At 40.5% G+C, this 17698-nt stretch overlaps 1 protein-coding gene across 1 annotated transcript in view; it reads left to right on the forward strand.

Moving 5' to 3' along the window:
• The window catches only part of DOCK8 (dedicator of cytokinesis 8), a 222952-nt gene continuing 205254 nt past the window's right edge, over positions 1-17698 (forward strand). The window contains exon 1 of the mRNA XM_008066066.1: positions 1-90. Within this exon, the coding sequence (XP_008064257.1) occupies positions 38-90 (53 nt within the window). The 5' untranslated portion in view covers positions 1-37. The remainder of the gene's footprint in view (positions 91-17698) is intronic.

Here is a 17698-nt window from a genome sequence, read left to right on the forward strand (position 1 = left end):
CCCGCGACCCTAGAGGCCGCCGAGCCGCCGGCGGGCCATGGCCACGCTGCCGAGCGCCGAGCGCCGCGCGTTCGCGCTCAAGATCAACAGGTGAGACGCGCCCCGGGCGCGGCGGGGCGCGGCGCAGAGGACCGCGGCGGGCGGAGGCCGGGCCAGTCCCTGCCGGACCGCGGCGGGGCGCGCCTGAGACCTGCGGGGCGCCGGGTCCCCGAGGCGGCCGCGATGCAGCCGCTGAGCGCGCGGTGGCCGGCGCGCTTGCCTCAGCCACGTCCTCCACGACGATCCCGGGGCTCCCGGTCGTCCGACCGCCATCGGGGTCACTGCCCGCAGCCACCTCGCCCGCGCTGTCCTCCGGGCTCTGACAGGTGGCCGGGCCCCAGGAGTGTGATGGGCTCGGGGGTAACCGTGGTTGGGCACGCCTTGGGGTTTCTTAGAAATTGCTCCTGCGTTTGAGGCTGTTCTGAGAGCAGGGAAGAAACCAAGTGGCTGAAACGAGAGTTGTGCTTTGAGGCAGCTGTGTGAAGACGTCTGTTGTCCTGAGCAGGGTTCTTTCCTCTCTGGCTTCTGATGACCTCGCTATTTTTATTCCCTGGTCCAAAGGCGCCATGAAGTGGAAAAAGTGATTTTTAAAATAAATTCTCCATTTAAATAAACAGAAAGGAATGGCTTGGGGCTGACATGTTGCAAATCGATTTAGGGCACTCCAGCAAAGGGCTAAGGACTCCGGAATCCCGACTCACCATCAAATTCCTGATCAAAATTGCACAAACTAAATGTAAGCACATTTACTGCTCAAAGTTCTCGCTAGAGGTGCTTTAACTGCAGTTTTTCCTCCACCGAAAACTGCTGACAAGTATTTGGGACATTTGGGTCTTGTCCTGAGAAATCCAGACTGTCTAGTTAAAAGATAATAGGAAACTTGTCCTGAAGGGTCAACTAACTCTACTGCCTTCAGTGCCTTTGGATCTGTTATTCTTCTTTTAGCTGAGCCTGTGAAAGGGGGCTTGTGTGGTGAAGAGGTTTGAGCCACATGGAATTCAAAGCCCACAAAAAACGAGGAGGTAAGGATTTCCAGACAGCATACTGAGCTTTACTGATGACTTATTTTCACCTGCTATGTATGTAGCTGTGAGTAAACCATTTCACTTACCTTACTATTTCTTCGTAAAATGCGTTTAATTATTGTGTACTGTGTATTTATATTGGAGGCCAGAAAGTACAAGGCAAGAGGCTTAAAGTATATCAGGGATCTCCCTCTGGGTTTTTGTTTGTTTTTGTTTTTGTTTTTCTGCATTAGTGTTCACGACTGTTGCATACCAGGAGGGGCAACTCATCTAGGGGATATGCGAAATCAAACTGAGGTTACTGACCCATGTATTATTTGCCATAGCCACTGCTCCTCTGTCCTTGTGAATTTTAGGTGAGGAAGTATGACTCAAGCAGAAAGATGTGGGAGACTGAGGGGCCCGGGATGGGATGATCTCGGGTGAGCAGCCAGGACCTGGACTAATCCTGTAGGCAAGTAGCCTGGATTGGTATATCCTAGGGGTTAAGAACAAAGGCTCTGGCTGGAATCTGATCTGCTTGCAAATTGGCTGTCTGCTGCAAATTGTGTGACACTGGGCACATTATTTAATCTCTCTAGACTCTAGACTCTGGTTTCTTTTTCTGTCAAATGGAGATTATCATACTACCTACCTCTTATGACTATTGAGAGGATTAAGTCAAATAAAAGGTACAAAGTGCTTGTAGTGTCTGGCTCAGAATAAATGTTAAATAATTATTAGCTGTCACCATTAACATTCCCATCAACTTCACTGTTGTCCTCCTCATCTCTGTCATCACTGTCTTTGAGAGCCTGAGAAAAGTAGAAAGGAAAGCTGAAGTTGAAGGACTTCAGGCAGAGACCAGTCAGGCTGGATGTGGAAATGGCCAATGGCTGGTGGGAGCTTTCCTGGAGCTAATGTTCTCCCTCTTGTGCCTTTTATCCTGCACTGAGAACACAGCATATTCAGAGAAACAGAATGTATGATGAAATCTGACCAGGAAGACCCCACTCAAGTTAAATAAAATATAAACGAATCCCTAATCCCCAGGCAAGAAAACAGATTGGCATTTCTACTCTTGAGTTTTCCTTTTTTTTTTGAGTCGGAGTCTCACTCTGTCACCCAGGCTGGAGTGCAGTGGCATGCTCATGGCCACCGCAGCCTTGACCCGCTAGGCCATGATCCTTCCGCCTCAGCCTTCCAAGTAGCTGGAACCACAAGCACACACCATCATGCCCAGCTAATTTTTTGATTTATTATAGAAACTAGGTCTCGCCATGTTGCTCAAGCTGGTCTTGAACCCCTGAGCTCAGGCAATCCTCTTGCTTCCACTTCCCAAAGTACTGGAATTACAGGCTTGAGACATTGCACCTGGCCAAGGGTTTTCCATTTTAAGCATTTTGTGTATTGTGTGGAAGAGTTTTGCTAAAGAGTTTGGTAGAAATTATTGTTCAAAGAAGTGAATTAATAAGAACATGCCTAGTATTAATATACTATTGCAATTTACCATTTATTGGCTGGGCGCAGTATCTCAAGCCTGTAATCCTAGCACTTTGGGAGGCCGAGGCAAGAGGATTGCCTGAGCCCAGAGGTTCAAGACCAGCCTGGACAACTTGGTGAGACCTTGTCTCTACAGTATATCAAAAAATTAGTTGGGTGTGGTAGCTTGCGCCTGTCGTTCTGGCTACTTGGAAGGCTGAGGCAAAAGGATCTCCTGAGCCCAGCAGGTTGATGCTGTGGTGGCCATGAGCATGCCACTGCACTCCAGCCTGGGTGACAGAATGAGACTCTGACTCAAAAAAAAAGTACCATTTATTGATCATTTATTATGTCCCAGACACTATGTTATACACTTAATACATTATATTATTAAATTCTCACAAAACCCCTGTGAGACTCATAGAGAAGAAGAAAATGAAGCTTGGAGATGTAGTTGCACAAGGCCATGCAATTTTTTAAGGCCACAAAACCAGCAATGGCAGAGGTAAGATTACAAACTGCTCCAAAGACTGTGCTCTTTTTTTTTTTTTTTTTTGAGTTGGAGTCCTCACTCTGTCACCCAGAATTACAGGCATGCGCTACCATGCACGGCTGATTTTTTTATTTATTGTAGAAATGAAGTCTCGCTGCCCAGGCGGGTCTCGAACCCGCAGGCTCAGGCAATTCATGAAACAAAGTGTCGGTGTCTTTCAAACACAATGGTTGTAGAACTTGATTGAATATTAAAGTAAAATAAGAGCCTTAGATAAAGAGAACAAAAATGTAGAATACAGGAAAAACGTTAATGATTTTGTGGACATTCAGAACTGAAAGGAATAAAAAAGCTGTGTGTCAGGTATGGGTCTAAGTCTTTACATACCTGACACATACATAACTCATTCACCTCTGTGATGTAGGAACAATTACTATCTTACAAATGGAGTACCTGAGTCTAGAGAAGTTATATAAATTGTCCAAAGTCACAAGCAGTTAATCATAATAAAACAAGTAACACTTATTGACTACTTACTATATACCAAGTATTGTGCTAAGAAATTTATAAACTGTCATTTCATCCTTTAAAAAAAGAAACAAAGACTTAGGCATAATAATAAGCATCATCAGAGAGTGATTTTTTTTTTTTGATTGGAGTCTCACTCTGTCACCCAGGCTGGAGTGGCACCACAGCCTCAACCTGCTGGGCTCAGGTGATCCTTCTACCTCAGCCTTCCAAATAACTGAAATCGCAGGCACATGCCACCACGTCTAGCTAATTTTTTATTTATGTAGAGACAAGGTCTCACCAAGTTGCTCAGGCTAGTCTTGAACCCCTGGGCTCAGGCAATCCTCTCACCTCCGCCCCACAAAGTGCTGGAATTACAGGTGTGAGCCACTGCACCTGGCTGAGAGTGATTTTATGGAAGGTAAAACAAGGCACTAAGAAAAGAGAATAAACACCCCAGTAATTTTGAACATTAAGGACCTTAACAAGATGAGGCATAGAGAGCTTCTTGAGAAATATTTGCTAGTTTTGTCCACAAAGACAGTACAAACATAAAAATATATGTATTTATATGTATAAATGTGCATCTACAATGAAAACAGTGCTGTTCATTAGTAGTGGGGGTGACTGGCAGAGTGAGGTGGTGGGCTTTCAGGAATTGCTTCTTTTGTCTAATGTGTTCTACACTAACAACCAATAGCAGCTCTTGGACAATTGAACTCAGAATCTTTGATCTTTCACATTTAGAATCATTTCCTTCCACATTCTTAGAAAAGCTGCATTTGAACTCCAGGCATGTTGTGCTTCTGAAGATGTCTTGCAGAATATATACTGAAAGAACCTTCTGCCAGGGTGAATTTTCTTCATTGAGAGTTCTATGAGCTCTGACATTTCATATGTATTTGTGAATCTAATGTTTACTTCTTCATGGGCCAGTGGAAAGAAGATGTAATAACATCATGTGGTTACCTAGGAAGAGAGGTAGCGCTCTCAGGGGACCAGTTCTCCCATCTGAACTCCCCACACAGAGCTAGTGATGGAATGGGATGATGTAAAAACACCTCAACTTCCCATCCTCTTTAACAGGGACTGTGAGAAGACAGAGATGTGACAATCTCATGCTTCTTGCTGGAAAAAGCTAAGAAAGTGGAACACTTTGTTCTTTTCAATGGCAAATAACCAGGTGTTTATTAATGTTTTGGCCAAGTTGATAAAAGGTTAAAGCAACGGGAGAACGCTATCCCTTTTCCCACAATATCCAGTCTAATTTATTGTCAGTCAGCAGCCAGAAAGGCTCTGTGGTCTCTAGGTAAATGCATGACGTTTATATAATGTGGTTAAATGTGATTCCTGTGCTTCTGGATTCTGCACTGTGGTGGGAGTGTTTGTTGTATTGACAACATGGGACACATAGACCAAAAACATTTTGAAAGTAACATATGAGCCAGGCTCGGTGGCTCAGCCTGTAATCCTGCACCTTTGGGAGGCTGAGGTGAGTGGATTGCCTGAGCCCGTGGGTTTGAGACCCGCCTGGGCAGCGAGACCTCATCTCTACAATAAATAAAAAAATCAGCCGGGCGTGGTTGCGCATGCCTGTAATTCCGGCTACTTGGAAGGCTGAGGCGGAAGGATCGCCGGAGCCCAGCAGGTCGAGGCTGCGGTGGCCGGGAGCGGCCATTGCACTCCAGTCTGGGCGACAGAGTGAGACTCCAACTCAAAAAAAAAAAAAAAAAGAAAGAAAGAAAGTACATATGAATGTATTTGCATGCTGGGGTTCTGGTGAATCCTAACTGGATGAAGTTGGTCCAGGGTACAAGACATTCTGTCAATGTCTCACTACATTACAATCAATGCAGGATCAGAAAAGGAGAAATGGAAGCAACAGAAACTGAGTTTCTCCAGCCCTCCAGTCTTTTCATTAATGTTCAGCAACAGAAATAAAAAAGTACAGTCAACTTTTCATGTCTGTCGGTTCCCTGTCTGGATTCAACCAACTGTAGATCGAAAACATTTTGGGGAAAAAAATGGATGGTTGCATCTGTACTGAAATACACAGACTTTTTTTTTCTTAACATTATTTTCTACAAAATACACTATGACAACTATTTACTTAGTATTTACATTGTGCTGGGTATTATAAGTAATTTAGAGATGATTTAAATTATACAATAAGATGTATGTAGGCTATATGCAAACACTATGCCATTTTGTCAGAGACTTCAGCATTCGAGGATTTTGGCATCTGTGTGGAGCCCATGAATACCAAGGGACAACTATACAATAAGCAAAAAAAGAAAACGATTACCCACATTTCTACCACCCGTAAATTACAGGTGTTAAAAGATGTACATCCTTCCATTTTTATAAAATAAGATCATATTGTACATGCTATCTTATAATCTGTTTTTAAATAAGAATGATCATGAGCAACTCTGCATGTCAATCCATGGAATTACATGATAATTTACATAGGCTGTATAAAATTCTGTTGATTGGATATATAATGATTTATTGAATCAGATCTCTATTATTGGGCATTAAGATAGCTTCCAATTTTTTACAATATGTGTAGTTCTTCATGGAGCAGTCTTTCTTTCTTTCTTTCTTTTTTTTTTTTTTTGAGTTGGAGTCTCACTCCATCACCCAGGCTGGAGTGCAGTGGCATGCTCACGGCCACCCCAGCATCGACTGACTGGACTCCGGCAATCCTTTCGCCTCAGCCTTCCATGTAACTATAGGCGCGCACTACCACACCCAGCTATTTTTTTGATTTATTGTAGAGACGAGGTCTTGCCAAGTGCCCAGGTTGTTCTCAAACCCGTGGGCTCAGGCAATCCCCTCACTTCGGTCTCCCAGAGTGTTGGGATTATAGGCTTGAGCCACCACGCCCAGCCGATGGAGCAGTCTTATGCATCTTTCTGTGCTAGTGCAGCTACTTCCTTACGAATTTCTAATAGTGGAATTGTTTGGTCAAAGGAAGGAATATTTTTCAAGCTTTTGATTGCCAGATTGACTCCTAGAAAAGTCATACTTAGTTACAATCCTACCAGTGGTCCTAAAAATGCTACTTTCCCCACATCCACACCCCTGCTGACTTTTATCATTCTTTTAAATCTTTATTTGCCAAGATGGACTCCTCTTAAATGTCTCTAACATCTTCCTGTTTAGCTTCTCTCCTAGGTCACTCAGTGACCTCTGAAGTCATTCTTTAGATATTACAATAGTCGTGCATTTCTCCTTTTTTTCTTTGCCTTATGTGCAACAACAAATGGTAATGACCTCTATCTTTTTTACTTTCTACCTCTATTCCGTGAATAGATGGGTTAATGATAAAGTATGTTGTTCTACCAACTTAGTTCTTTCTTGATTCTGTTGTAAACTCTAGTTGGCAGACTTTGAACAGTGCTTTTTACTTTGTAAAAAAGTAAAATGTAATCCAATCTACTCTTCTTTGGAGTGCTTAAAACCTTGGCCCTTATAAATAAAATGGCAAATGGAAAATCAGAATCCCTCTTTTTAATCACAAAATAATATTCCAGATTACATAGCTAACTGTGTTCACTTGGAAGAGAGAATAAAGAGTATGGACTTCTTTCACACTTTTTTTGTCTTGTGTTTCTCAAGGATTGGCTTTGTAGCTAACAGGAAACATTAGTATCACTCTGCTCAGAAACCTCAAAAACTTCATGACTTCTATCATTCGCATCATTCAAAGTAGAAATTTTTTTTTCCTTTCGGCATGTTTGAGTTCCTTGTAGATCCTGGATGTTAGGACTTTGTCAGATATATAATTGGCAAATATTTTTTCCCATTCTGTGGGCTGTCTCCCCACTCTCTTGATGGTTTCTTTTGCTTTGCAGAAGTTTTTCCTTTTGATGAGGTCCTACTTGTCTATCTTATCTCTAATAGCATGGGCACTTGGGTTTTGATCAGGAATTGGTTGCCAGTTCCAATTTCCATAAGGGTGTCTCCTGCATTTTCTAAGGTTCTTATAGTTTGAGGTTTTATGTTTAGGTCTTTGATTCACTTAGAGTTGCTGGGAATGCAACTAGTGCAACCTCTTTGGAAAACAGTATAGCAATTTCTGAAAGAACTAGACATTGACCTTCCATAAGACCCAGCAATCCCCCTACTGGGAATATACCTGGAGGAACTCAAATAATTTTCTACAAAAAAGATACCTGCACATGCATGTTTATCACAGCACTATTCACAATAGCAAAAACATGGAGCCAACTGTGCTGCCCATCGAACCTGGACTGGATTTTTTTTTTTAAATGTGGCACATATACACAATGGAATATTATGCAGCCAAAAAGGACAAAACATATGGACTTTGCAGCAACTTGGATGGATTTAGAGTCTATCATACTCAGTGATCTATCACAGAAACAAAGAACAGAGTGCCACATGTTCTCACTCATAAACAGACCCTGAACATTTACCATAATACTGTAAGAAAGGGTTTGACAGTAGCTGGATACTGCCAGCATGGGGGTGGGGGAGGGGACACAACATCAATAAGGGTACCTGATCTCAAACCAGGCAAGGTGGGTGCCAAAGGGAGTCTCAAACTTTACTTTACAATGATCACTTGTATACCTAATCCTGAATTGTACCCTGCATCTTTAAAATAAAACAAACATAGAAATGCATCTTTCTTTCATGATGGGGCCAAAAATACAAATAGCTAAACTGAAGCAAGAATAAGAAATACAGAGCTGTAAAACTCAACCCCACACTCTTTCTCCTACCTCTTGATAAATTAGTAGGCTTGTAAATCCTAGACTAGTTTGATAGTTTATTCATTCATTCATTCACTCAGGATATTGAGGATTATTATGTTCTAAGTGCTGTGCTAGGCTCTGGTAATACAAAGACAAGCAAAGCATAGGCCTTGCCTACAAGGAGCGAGGAGATTTACCCAAAATTAAGAACTGGAGAGAGAAGAAAGATTTCTCCTGCCCTCTGTGCTAGGTGAAGTGCCCTCAAAGTGTTCATCTGTGGGGTTACACCATTAGGGATAATAGCATTATCCAAAACATTTTTAGAAATTCTTTTAGAATTGTTCTCAGGAAACAGAGTACATTTATTTCAAAAAATAAGCTCAATGGTGTAAAATCTTTTGTTTGAGGAAAAACCTTTCTGACAAGTATCTGAGGACCCACTGACCAGAATTAACAAATGTCAACATTTTGTCACTTTTGGTTTAGATTTTTTTAAGTTAAAAAAGGTACTTTACAGATAAACGTGAAGTCCCTTTGTTCTGTTCACCATTCCTGTTCTCTCTTCTGCTCTCTCAGAGGTAAACACTATTTCAAAGGTATACTTTTGGTGTGTGTGTGTGTGTGTGTGTGTACACGCGCATGTGTGTACACTGATATCCATAAATGACATATTACACAGCTTCTGGAAGGAGCCAAAGTCATTAGTATTCAAGCAAGTCTATTAAATTAAGTGATATAGTTTGAGCTAAAGTTAAGATGTAACTGAAGTAATAGAGCTGATATTTAGATGCTTCTTCAAATAGCTCTGAAAGTAATTGCAAAGACAAGTTCCCAAAGTGATTTCAGAAAGACAATTTCAGCAGAATAAATTGCATGGCACTACTCACATGAAACTATGAAAAACAACAGTTACTTAGATGTGTACATTCTGACAATGTTTTCAATTACTCAATTACTTAACCTTGTAGTCACTTACTTCCTGGAATGGCCAGAAAATTTTTCAAAAAAATGTTTTCTTTCTTAAATGAATGATTTTCAATTGACCTGAGATAAGCAGTTGAGCTGATAACATGTTTATTTTTAAATATACGGTTTTAAAAGCATAGAATAACATTTTTGTTTCATTGTTTGGAGATTCTATTAGGAAAATTATGCAGATTAGAAAATATGCAGATTTGTTCAAAAGTCTTGCTGTGGGTATTTTGGCCTTGCTATAGGACTGAATAATCAGACTCGATTCTCCTGTTTGTTCAGGGAAGCATGGACCCTCTGCTGCCATGGGTGGAAATACTTTTTCACAAATCTCTACTTTGCTTTGCTGCCATACAGGACAATAGCACACAGCCTAGACTTTCTTTGACTGAACTTTCTGAGTTCTCTGTACTCAGCTTTCTGCTGTGTAATATGATCCCTCTAGAAAAGTTGGGCTTTCATCAGGAAGTTACACCTGGGGTCCGTAGTTCACTAGGAAAGCAAACTGGAGTTCTCTGAGAGGTGCTAGTCATCAGGCAGCAGTTTACACTAGATTTGCAGTCCACTTTCACTTATACTAGTAGAAAAACTAAGGCTCAAAGTCCACTGACAATGCAGAAGTCCCTTATCTGCTAGTTGACATAAATGTTGTTCCAAGACCTAGCCATCTGTTATCTGTGGGAACAAGACTGTCACCCTCCTTTTGACACTCTGGCTTATTTGTTTCACCTTGTAATATCTTATTCTTTCATTCCAATCACCACCTGTTCTCACAATATCCCTTTAGAAGGAGTATTCAGTTTACCTCCTGCATCTTGTTCCCAGTCCAATAATTTCATTCAAATCAATTAAGTTTTTTTATTTTTTATTGATTGCCTATGACTTTCTCCAGGCATTATGGGAGACGAAAAGAAAAGCAAACAGACAAACAGTATATGCTCTCAGAATCCAGCTGGAGTGAGCAGGTTAACATAAAAGTATAAGTTAGAGAACATGGGAGACAGTGTTTGTGAGGCTGGGAAGGGTTAAGGGCAGGAACTCTGAGAGGGAAAAGGTTGTAGACCTGGGAAAGAGAGAAACACCTTCAAAGAGATGAGGCTATGCCAGACCCTGAAGGGCATGACTCATAAATGAAACTGACATGGTGGGAAAATGACCGGCAATGTGCAGAGTGCATTGGAGGGGACTCCATAGGAGGGAAAAGGAGAGAGCTGTGGTCATTCCAATGTAAGATGATGAGTTCTGGAATTGGGCCAGAGTTATAACCATGAACAACAACATCAAAAAAGGCCTGCTTCGCAGACATTTCAAAGGAAATCAACTGGACTTGGGAAATAACTAAATATTTATTCATTCATTCACTTAATGCATATTGATTTTAGGATACTATGTACCTGGCACTATTCTGAGTTCTGGGGATATAGTCATGAATGAGACAGGGTTATTGTTCTAAAAGAAGCAGTATTCCAGTGGGGAGGTGATGAAGAAATAAACCAGTAGGTAAACAAGGAAACATCAGATAAAATAAGTGCTATGCAGAGAATGTAAAAAGGCCATGCAGGGGTGGTGAATTCTTTACATAGAATGGTCAAGGAAAGCATCCCTGAGAGATAACCTCTGGGCCAAGACCAGGCAGGGGAACCAGCAAGTACAGGCCTGAGACAGGAATCAGTTTGGTCTGTTGGAATAAAAGGCCTCAGAGGCAATGGAAAAAGTTTACATGCTATTCCAACTGCAGTGAGATGGTTTATGCAACAGGGGGTGATTGACTTTTGGGTTTAAAAGATCACTCTGACTACTACTGTCCAGAGAAGCAAGGAGTGAAAGCAAGGAGACCAATTGGGAGGTAGTGTAGAACCCAGGAGAAAGATGATAGTAGGGGAATGAGAGAGCAGAGTTGAAAAGGAAAGAAGAAGGCAGCTGTGGGCCATTTTCAGGAGCCAGGGCTGATGGATTAGATGTGGGGTGGGAACAATGAGAGAAAAGAGATGGAAAAGACCATAGGAAGAGAGGCTTTTAGGGTGAATCAAGAGTTTAACTGGGGACAGATGAAGTCTAAGGTGATATTAGACATTCATATGGAATTATCTACTCTTTAGGAATCTGAAACTCAGGAGAGGTCAAGCTGGGCATTTACATTTGCAAGTCATTACCAAATAGATTATTTTTAAAACAAGAAGAATGGGAGTAAATGGCAAGTGATCTAAAGTAAGATATAATATAAAATAAAATTAGAAAAAAATCAGTAAGTTTATTAAAATGAATATTGAAATGATCTTCATAAGTTTTTTAATAGTCACAAACCTATACATATATTATGATATTTTAATTAAAAAATATACATAACTTTCTATGGAGGTAAATAGAAGAGTACATATAACAGAGAGAGCACTAGAAGTACATATGCCACCACAGCATGAATATTACGCCTGGGTAGTAGGATTATTGATGATTTTTGTGTACTTGTATTTGGGGCAGCAGGCATGTATGTGTGTGTATGTATATTTTCCAGGTTTTCTTCAAAAGGTGCTTTTGTAATTCGGAAAAGTAACATTTACAAAAGAAATAACACCAAGATTTCTGTTCTGGTCAAATGGGATAGACATCGCATCAATGAGAAATTATAAAAATCGGGAATTACAATGAGTTTTGGGGGCATGATTTTTTTTTAATTCTCTTGTAGAGTTTTTGTGTATATATATATATCCTGTGGGAGGATTTTACTTTTCATCTTGTTGAAGGTGATATGGTCACTTGGGAGGTAAAGAGTCAGCCTGGACTTTGTCACATTATTATTTCTTCCCTATTCTAAACAATCAGCAGTGTTCCAGATGAAGGCTGATTTATCAACTTACCTCCTGGAAACAAAGGTCTTTGTTTCTCCAAATCACTAAGATTTTTTTATTGTTATCACAATGTAACCTAGCCTACCCTAACTAATATGATGAGCATAACATACAGAACGTTTCTATCAGGCAGCTTGAGATACAGGCTTTGGACCTGAACAGTAAGTAGGTCAGGATGGAAAATATCGATTAGGAAGTCATCTATGGGGTGGGGATGGGGACTGAAGAATGGAAAGATTTTCTAAGTGGGAAAGTATAGTGAGAGGAGACGAGGAATAAGCCTAGGGGAAGAGTCACTGCCAATCAGTACAAGAAAGAAGACCTACAAAAAGAGAGGAGGGAGAATTTGGCCAAGATATGATAGACTGTTATAAAATGAAACTAACAGAGAAGTTACAAAGGTCACTTACCAAATTATGAGGGCAAAGAAAGAGTCATTGAATTTACCCTGAAGATCGTCATTGAAAACCTCTGAAGCAGCATTTTTAGTGAAGCTGTGGGGAAGGAAGTCAGAATTCACAGGGTTATAGAGGGTGTCAATGCAGAGGAAGCAGAGGAAGCTGGTAGACACCACTCCTTTAAAAAGTTTGGATGAGCCAGGAGAAAAGTAGGACAACAGTACAAGGTTGTGACTTTTACACAGAGATGACACACGATGTCAAGCAAAGGATGCTCTGATCTTAGAAAGGAAGAGTGTTTTATTTCTGTAAAATAACTCTCATACTTGGGTAAGGTTATCCAAGATACATTATGCTGTCTAGTGTGCAACAAATTTTGCTTTGCACAGCATTAAGACTTCTAACAATAAGTAAAGTATTCTATTTAGATACTTTTTCACAATAGATGTTGAAACTCTCATGACACTGTCACATGTTATTTTTCAGAACTCAATCATTTTAGCTTTATCGCCTTTACATTTGTCTTCATATGTTTTAAGTAGAAAAATTATAAGAAAGAATACTTTTATAATTATATTTTAGATTGAAATATAACTTCTTGTGGGTTGAATTGTGTCCTCTCAAAAGATTCCTAAGCCCTTGTGATTTTTTTTTTTTAGAAAATAGATTCTTTGCGTATATAAGCAAGTTTAAATGAGGTCATAGAGGATTAGGGTGGTCCCTAAATTCAGTCACGAGTGTCCTTGTAAGAAGAGATAGACAGCTGTGTGAAGACAGAGGCAGAGATTGGAACTTTGCTGCCACAAACCAAGGAAGGTCGATGACTTCCAGCAACCACCAGAAGCTAGAAGAGGCAAGGAAGGATTTTTTCCTAACCCTTTGAGGAGGAAAATGACCCTGCTGACATTTTGATTTCAGACTTCTGGCCTCCAGAATTGTGAGAGAATAAATTTCTGTTTTTTTAGGCCACCCAGTTTGTGGTAATACATTATGGCATCCCTAGGAAACCAATAAACCATTCCAAAACTCAGTGACATTTTTTTTTTTTTAACTTTTTATTTTAAAGATGTGGGGTACAATTCAGTGTTAGGTATACAAATGTTCATTATGTAGGTACCCTTGTTGATGAGGTGTGCCCCAGCAGTTTCCCACTACTGCCAATCCCACCCACCCCTGTCAGTTTCCCACTATTGCCAATCCCTTTCTTATAGCATTATAATAATTGTTCAAGGTCCGCTTATGAGTGAGAATATGTGGTATTCAGTTCTTTGTTTCTGTGATCGATCACTCAGTGTTATAAACTCTAAGTCCTTCCAAGTTTCTGCAAAGTTCATTATATTATCCTTCTTTATGGCTACGTAATAGTCCATCGTGTATATGTACTACATTATTTTTATCCAGTCCTCTTTTGACAGGCAGCACAGTTAGTTCCATGTTTGGCTGTTGTGAATAATGCTATAGTAAACATGCGTGTGCAGGTATCTTTTTCATAGATTGATTTGAGTTCCTATGGGTATATTCCCAGCAAGGGAGTTGTGGGGTCGTGTGGAAGGTTGATTTTTAGATCTTTTAGAAGTTGCCACAGTTTTTTACAGAGGTTGTACTAGTTTACACTCCCACTAACAGTGTAAAAGTGTTCCCTTTCCCCACATTCTCTCCAACTTCTTTGTTTTTTTGTTTTGTTTTGGTTTTGAGTTGGAGTCTTACTCCGTCGCTCAGGCTGGAGTGGTGCACGCTCACGGCCACTGCAGCATCAGCCTGACCTGCTGGACTCAGGTGATCCTTCTGCCTTAACCTTCCAAGTAGCCAGAACTTCCAAGTTACCACGCCCATCTAATTTTTTGATTTATGGTAGATATGAGGTCTCACCAAGTTGCCCAGACTGTTCTCGAACCCAGGGGCTCAGGCAATCCACTCACCTCGGTCTCCCAAAGTGCTGAGATTACAGGTTTGAGCCACCGCACCTGGCCCAACTGTTGTTTTTGAGTTATTGATGGTCATCCTGATGAGTTAGGTGGTATCTCAGTGTGGTTTTAATTTGCATTTCTTTGATGACTAGTGAGGCTGAGCATTTTTTCATGTACCTGTTGGCTGCTTGTATGTATTCTTTTGAGAAGTGTCTATGCATATCTTTTGCCCACTTTGTAATGGGGCTGTTTGTTTTTTTCTTTTCGGCACATTTGAGTTTCTTATAGGTCCTAGATGTTAGGCCTTTGTCAGACAAACAGTTGGCAAATATTTGTTTCCAATCTGTGGGCTGTCTCCCTACTCTCTTGATGGTTTCTCTGGCTTTGCAGAAGCTTATCGGTTTGTTGAAGTACTACCTGTCTATCTTATCTCTTATGGCATGGGCACTTGGGGTTTTGATCAGGGATTGGTTGCCCGTTCCAATTTCCATAAAGGTGTCTCCTGCACTCTCTAAAGGTTCTTACAGTCTGAGGCTTACTTTTAGGTCTTTGATCTGCTTAGAGTTGATTTTTGTGTATGGTGATAGGTAGGGTTCTTGTTTTAATCTTCTACATGTGGTCAGCCAGTTTTCCCTGCACTATTTACTGAATAGGTTCTCCTCTCCCCATTGGTTGATGGTAGAGGCTTTGTCAAAGATAACTTGGTTGGGAAATTGAGGTTTTGCTTCTGGAATCTCTATTCTGTTCCATTGATCTATATGCCTGTTCTTGTACCAGTACCAGGCTGTTTTGATTATTGTAATTTTATAATAAAGTTTAAAGTCTGAGAATGTGATACCTCCCGCTTTGGTTTTTTTTGCTGAAGATTGTTTTGGTTATTTATGGTCATTTGTGTTTCCATATAAATTCCTGTGTTAGCCGGGCTCGGTGGCTCAGCCTGTAATCCCGTGCCTTGGGAGGCTGAGGTGAGTGGATTGACTGAGCCCGCGGGTGCGAGACCCGCCTGGACAACTTGGCGAGACCTCATCTCTACAATAAATCAAAAATGAGCCGGGCATGGTAGTGCGCGCCTGTAATTCCAGCTACTTGGAAGGCTGAGGCTGAAGGATTGCTGGAACCCAGCAGGTTGAGGCTGCGGTGGCCAGGAGCGGCCACTGCACTCCAGTCTGGGCGACAGAGTGAGACTCCAACACACACACACAAAAATTCCCATGTTGTCATTTCCAGGTCTGAGAAGTATGCTGCTGGTAATTTAATGGGTGTTGAGTTAAATCTGTAGATTGCCTTGGGTAGGATGGACATCTTAACAATGTTGATTCTTCTGATCCATGAACATGGAGTATTTTTCCATTTTTTTGTATCATCTTTGATTTATTTGAGCAGTGGTTTTGTAGTTTTCATTGTAAAAGTCTTTTGCTTCTCTGGTTAGGAAGATGCCAATTTATTTCATTTTTTGTATGGCTATTGTGAATGGGAATGTGCTTTTATTTGCATTTCTGTTTGTTTATTGTTGGTGTATAGGAATGCAACTGTCTTTTGCACATTTATTTTATATCCTGAGGCTTTGCAAAGTCCTTTATCAGTGTAAGGAGGTTTTTAACATATTCTCTTGGGTTTTCAAGGTATAGAATCGTGTCGTCTACAAACAGGGATAACTTAACTTCCTCTTTTTCTACTTGGATATCCCTGATTTCCTTCCCTTGTCTAATTGCTCTATCTAGGACTTGCAATACAATGTTGAACTGGAGGGGTGAGAGTGGGCATCCTTGTCTTGTTCCGGATTTCAGGGGAAATGATTCCAATTTCTGTCTGTTTAGCAGTATGTTGGCTGTGGGTTTTTCTTAGATGGCTCTTACTATTTTGAGGTATGTTCCATCTATGCCTAGATGTTTGAGGGTTTTTTTCAAGAAGAGCTGGATTTTATCAAAAGCTTGTTCTGCATCTAATTATATAATTGGGTGGTTTTTGTTTTCACAACTGTTAATGTATTTAATTACGTTTATGGTCTTGAAGATGTCGAACCAGCCCTGCAATCTGGGGATGAAGCCTACTTGGTCATGGTGGATGATTTTTGAGATGTGTTATTATATCCAGTTTGTTGAAATCTTGTTGAGAATTTTAGCATCTATGTTCATCAAGGATATTGGCCTGTAATTCTCTTTCTTTGTTGGATCTTTACCCAGTTTGGTATCAATATGATGTTAGCTTCATAAAATGATTTGGGGAGAGTTCCATCTTTCTCGATTGCCTGGAATACTTTCTATAGGATTGGTATCAGCTCCTCCTTGTTTGTTTTGTAGAATTCTGCCGGAAAGTCTTCTGGTCCAGGGCTTTTTTTTTTGTAGGTAGTTTTTTTATGATATAGTTGATTTCCTGGGTAGTTATTGTCTATTCGGGGTCTCGATTTCTTGTTTCAGCCTGGGGAGGTTGTGTGATGTCAGATAGTCCTCCATTTCACTTAGATTTTTAAGTTTGTTTCCATACAAGTGTACATTATAATCTCTGATAATCTTTTGTATTTCTTTGGGGTCAGTTGTGACTTAATCTTTTGTACTTCTGATTGTGTGTTTATTTTGGCTTTTTCTGTCTTTTTCTTGGTCAGCCTAGCTAGGGGTCCATCAATCTTGTTTATCCTTTCCAAGAACCATCTTTTGGTTTCATTGATTTTTTTGTATTATCTTTTTGTCTTCTATGTCCCAAATTTGGGCTTTTATTTTGGTGATCCGGATTCTTCTGCTGAAGTTAGGGTTTTGGTGGTCTTGCTTTTTCAGCTCCCTTAGGTTACTTATTAAGCTATTAACTTGTGATCTTTACATTCTTCATGTATGTTTGTAGAGATATGAATTCCCCTCATAGTACTGTTTTCATGGCATCCCAGAGATTTTGGTAAGATGTTTCTTCGTTTTCATTTGTTTCCAGGTATCTTTTAATTTCTGTTTTGATTTCCATATTGACCCAGGAGTTATTCAGCATAATGCTGTTTAGTATCCATATCCTTGTGGGTTTTGGGGGAACTTTGTTGGTGTTGATATTTATTTTTATTCCACTGTGGTCTGAGAAGGTGCGTGGCAGTATTTCTATCTTTCGGAATTTGCTTATGCTTAATTTATGGCCAAGGCTGCGGTCAATCTTAGAGTACGTTCCATGTGGTGATGAGTAGAATGTATATTCCATGGTCGTTGGGTGGAGTGTTCTGTGGTATCAATTAAGTTCATTTGGTCAAGTTTCATGTTGAAGTTCCAGGTCTCCTTGTTGAATTTTTTTGTCTTGATGATCTGTCTAGGGTTGTGAGTGGGGTATTTAAGTCTCCAGCTATGATA

This window comes from Carlito syrichta, unplaced genomic scaffold (genome assembly GCF_000164805.1).
Source record: "Carlito syrichta isolate Samal-C Ts95f unplaced genomic scaffold, Tarsius_syrichta-2.0.1 Scaffold308839, whole genome shotgun sequence".
In the NCBI taxonomy this organism is placed as follows: domain Eukaryota; kingdom Metazoa; phylum Chordata; class Mammalia; order Primates; family Tarsiidae; genus Carlito; species Carlito syrichta.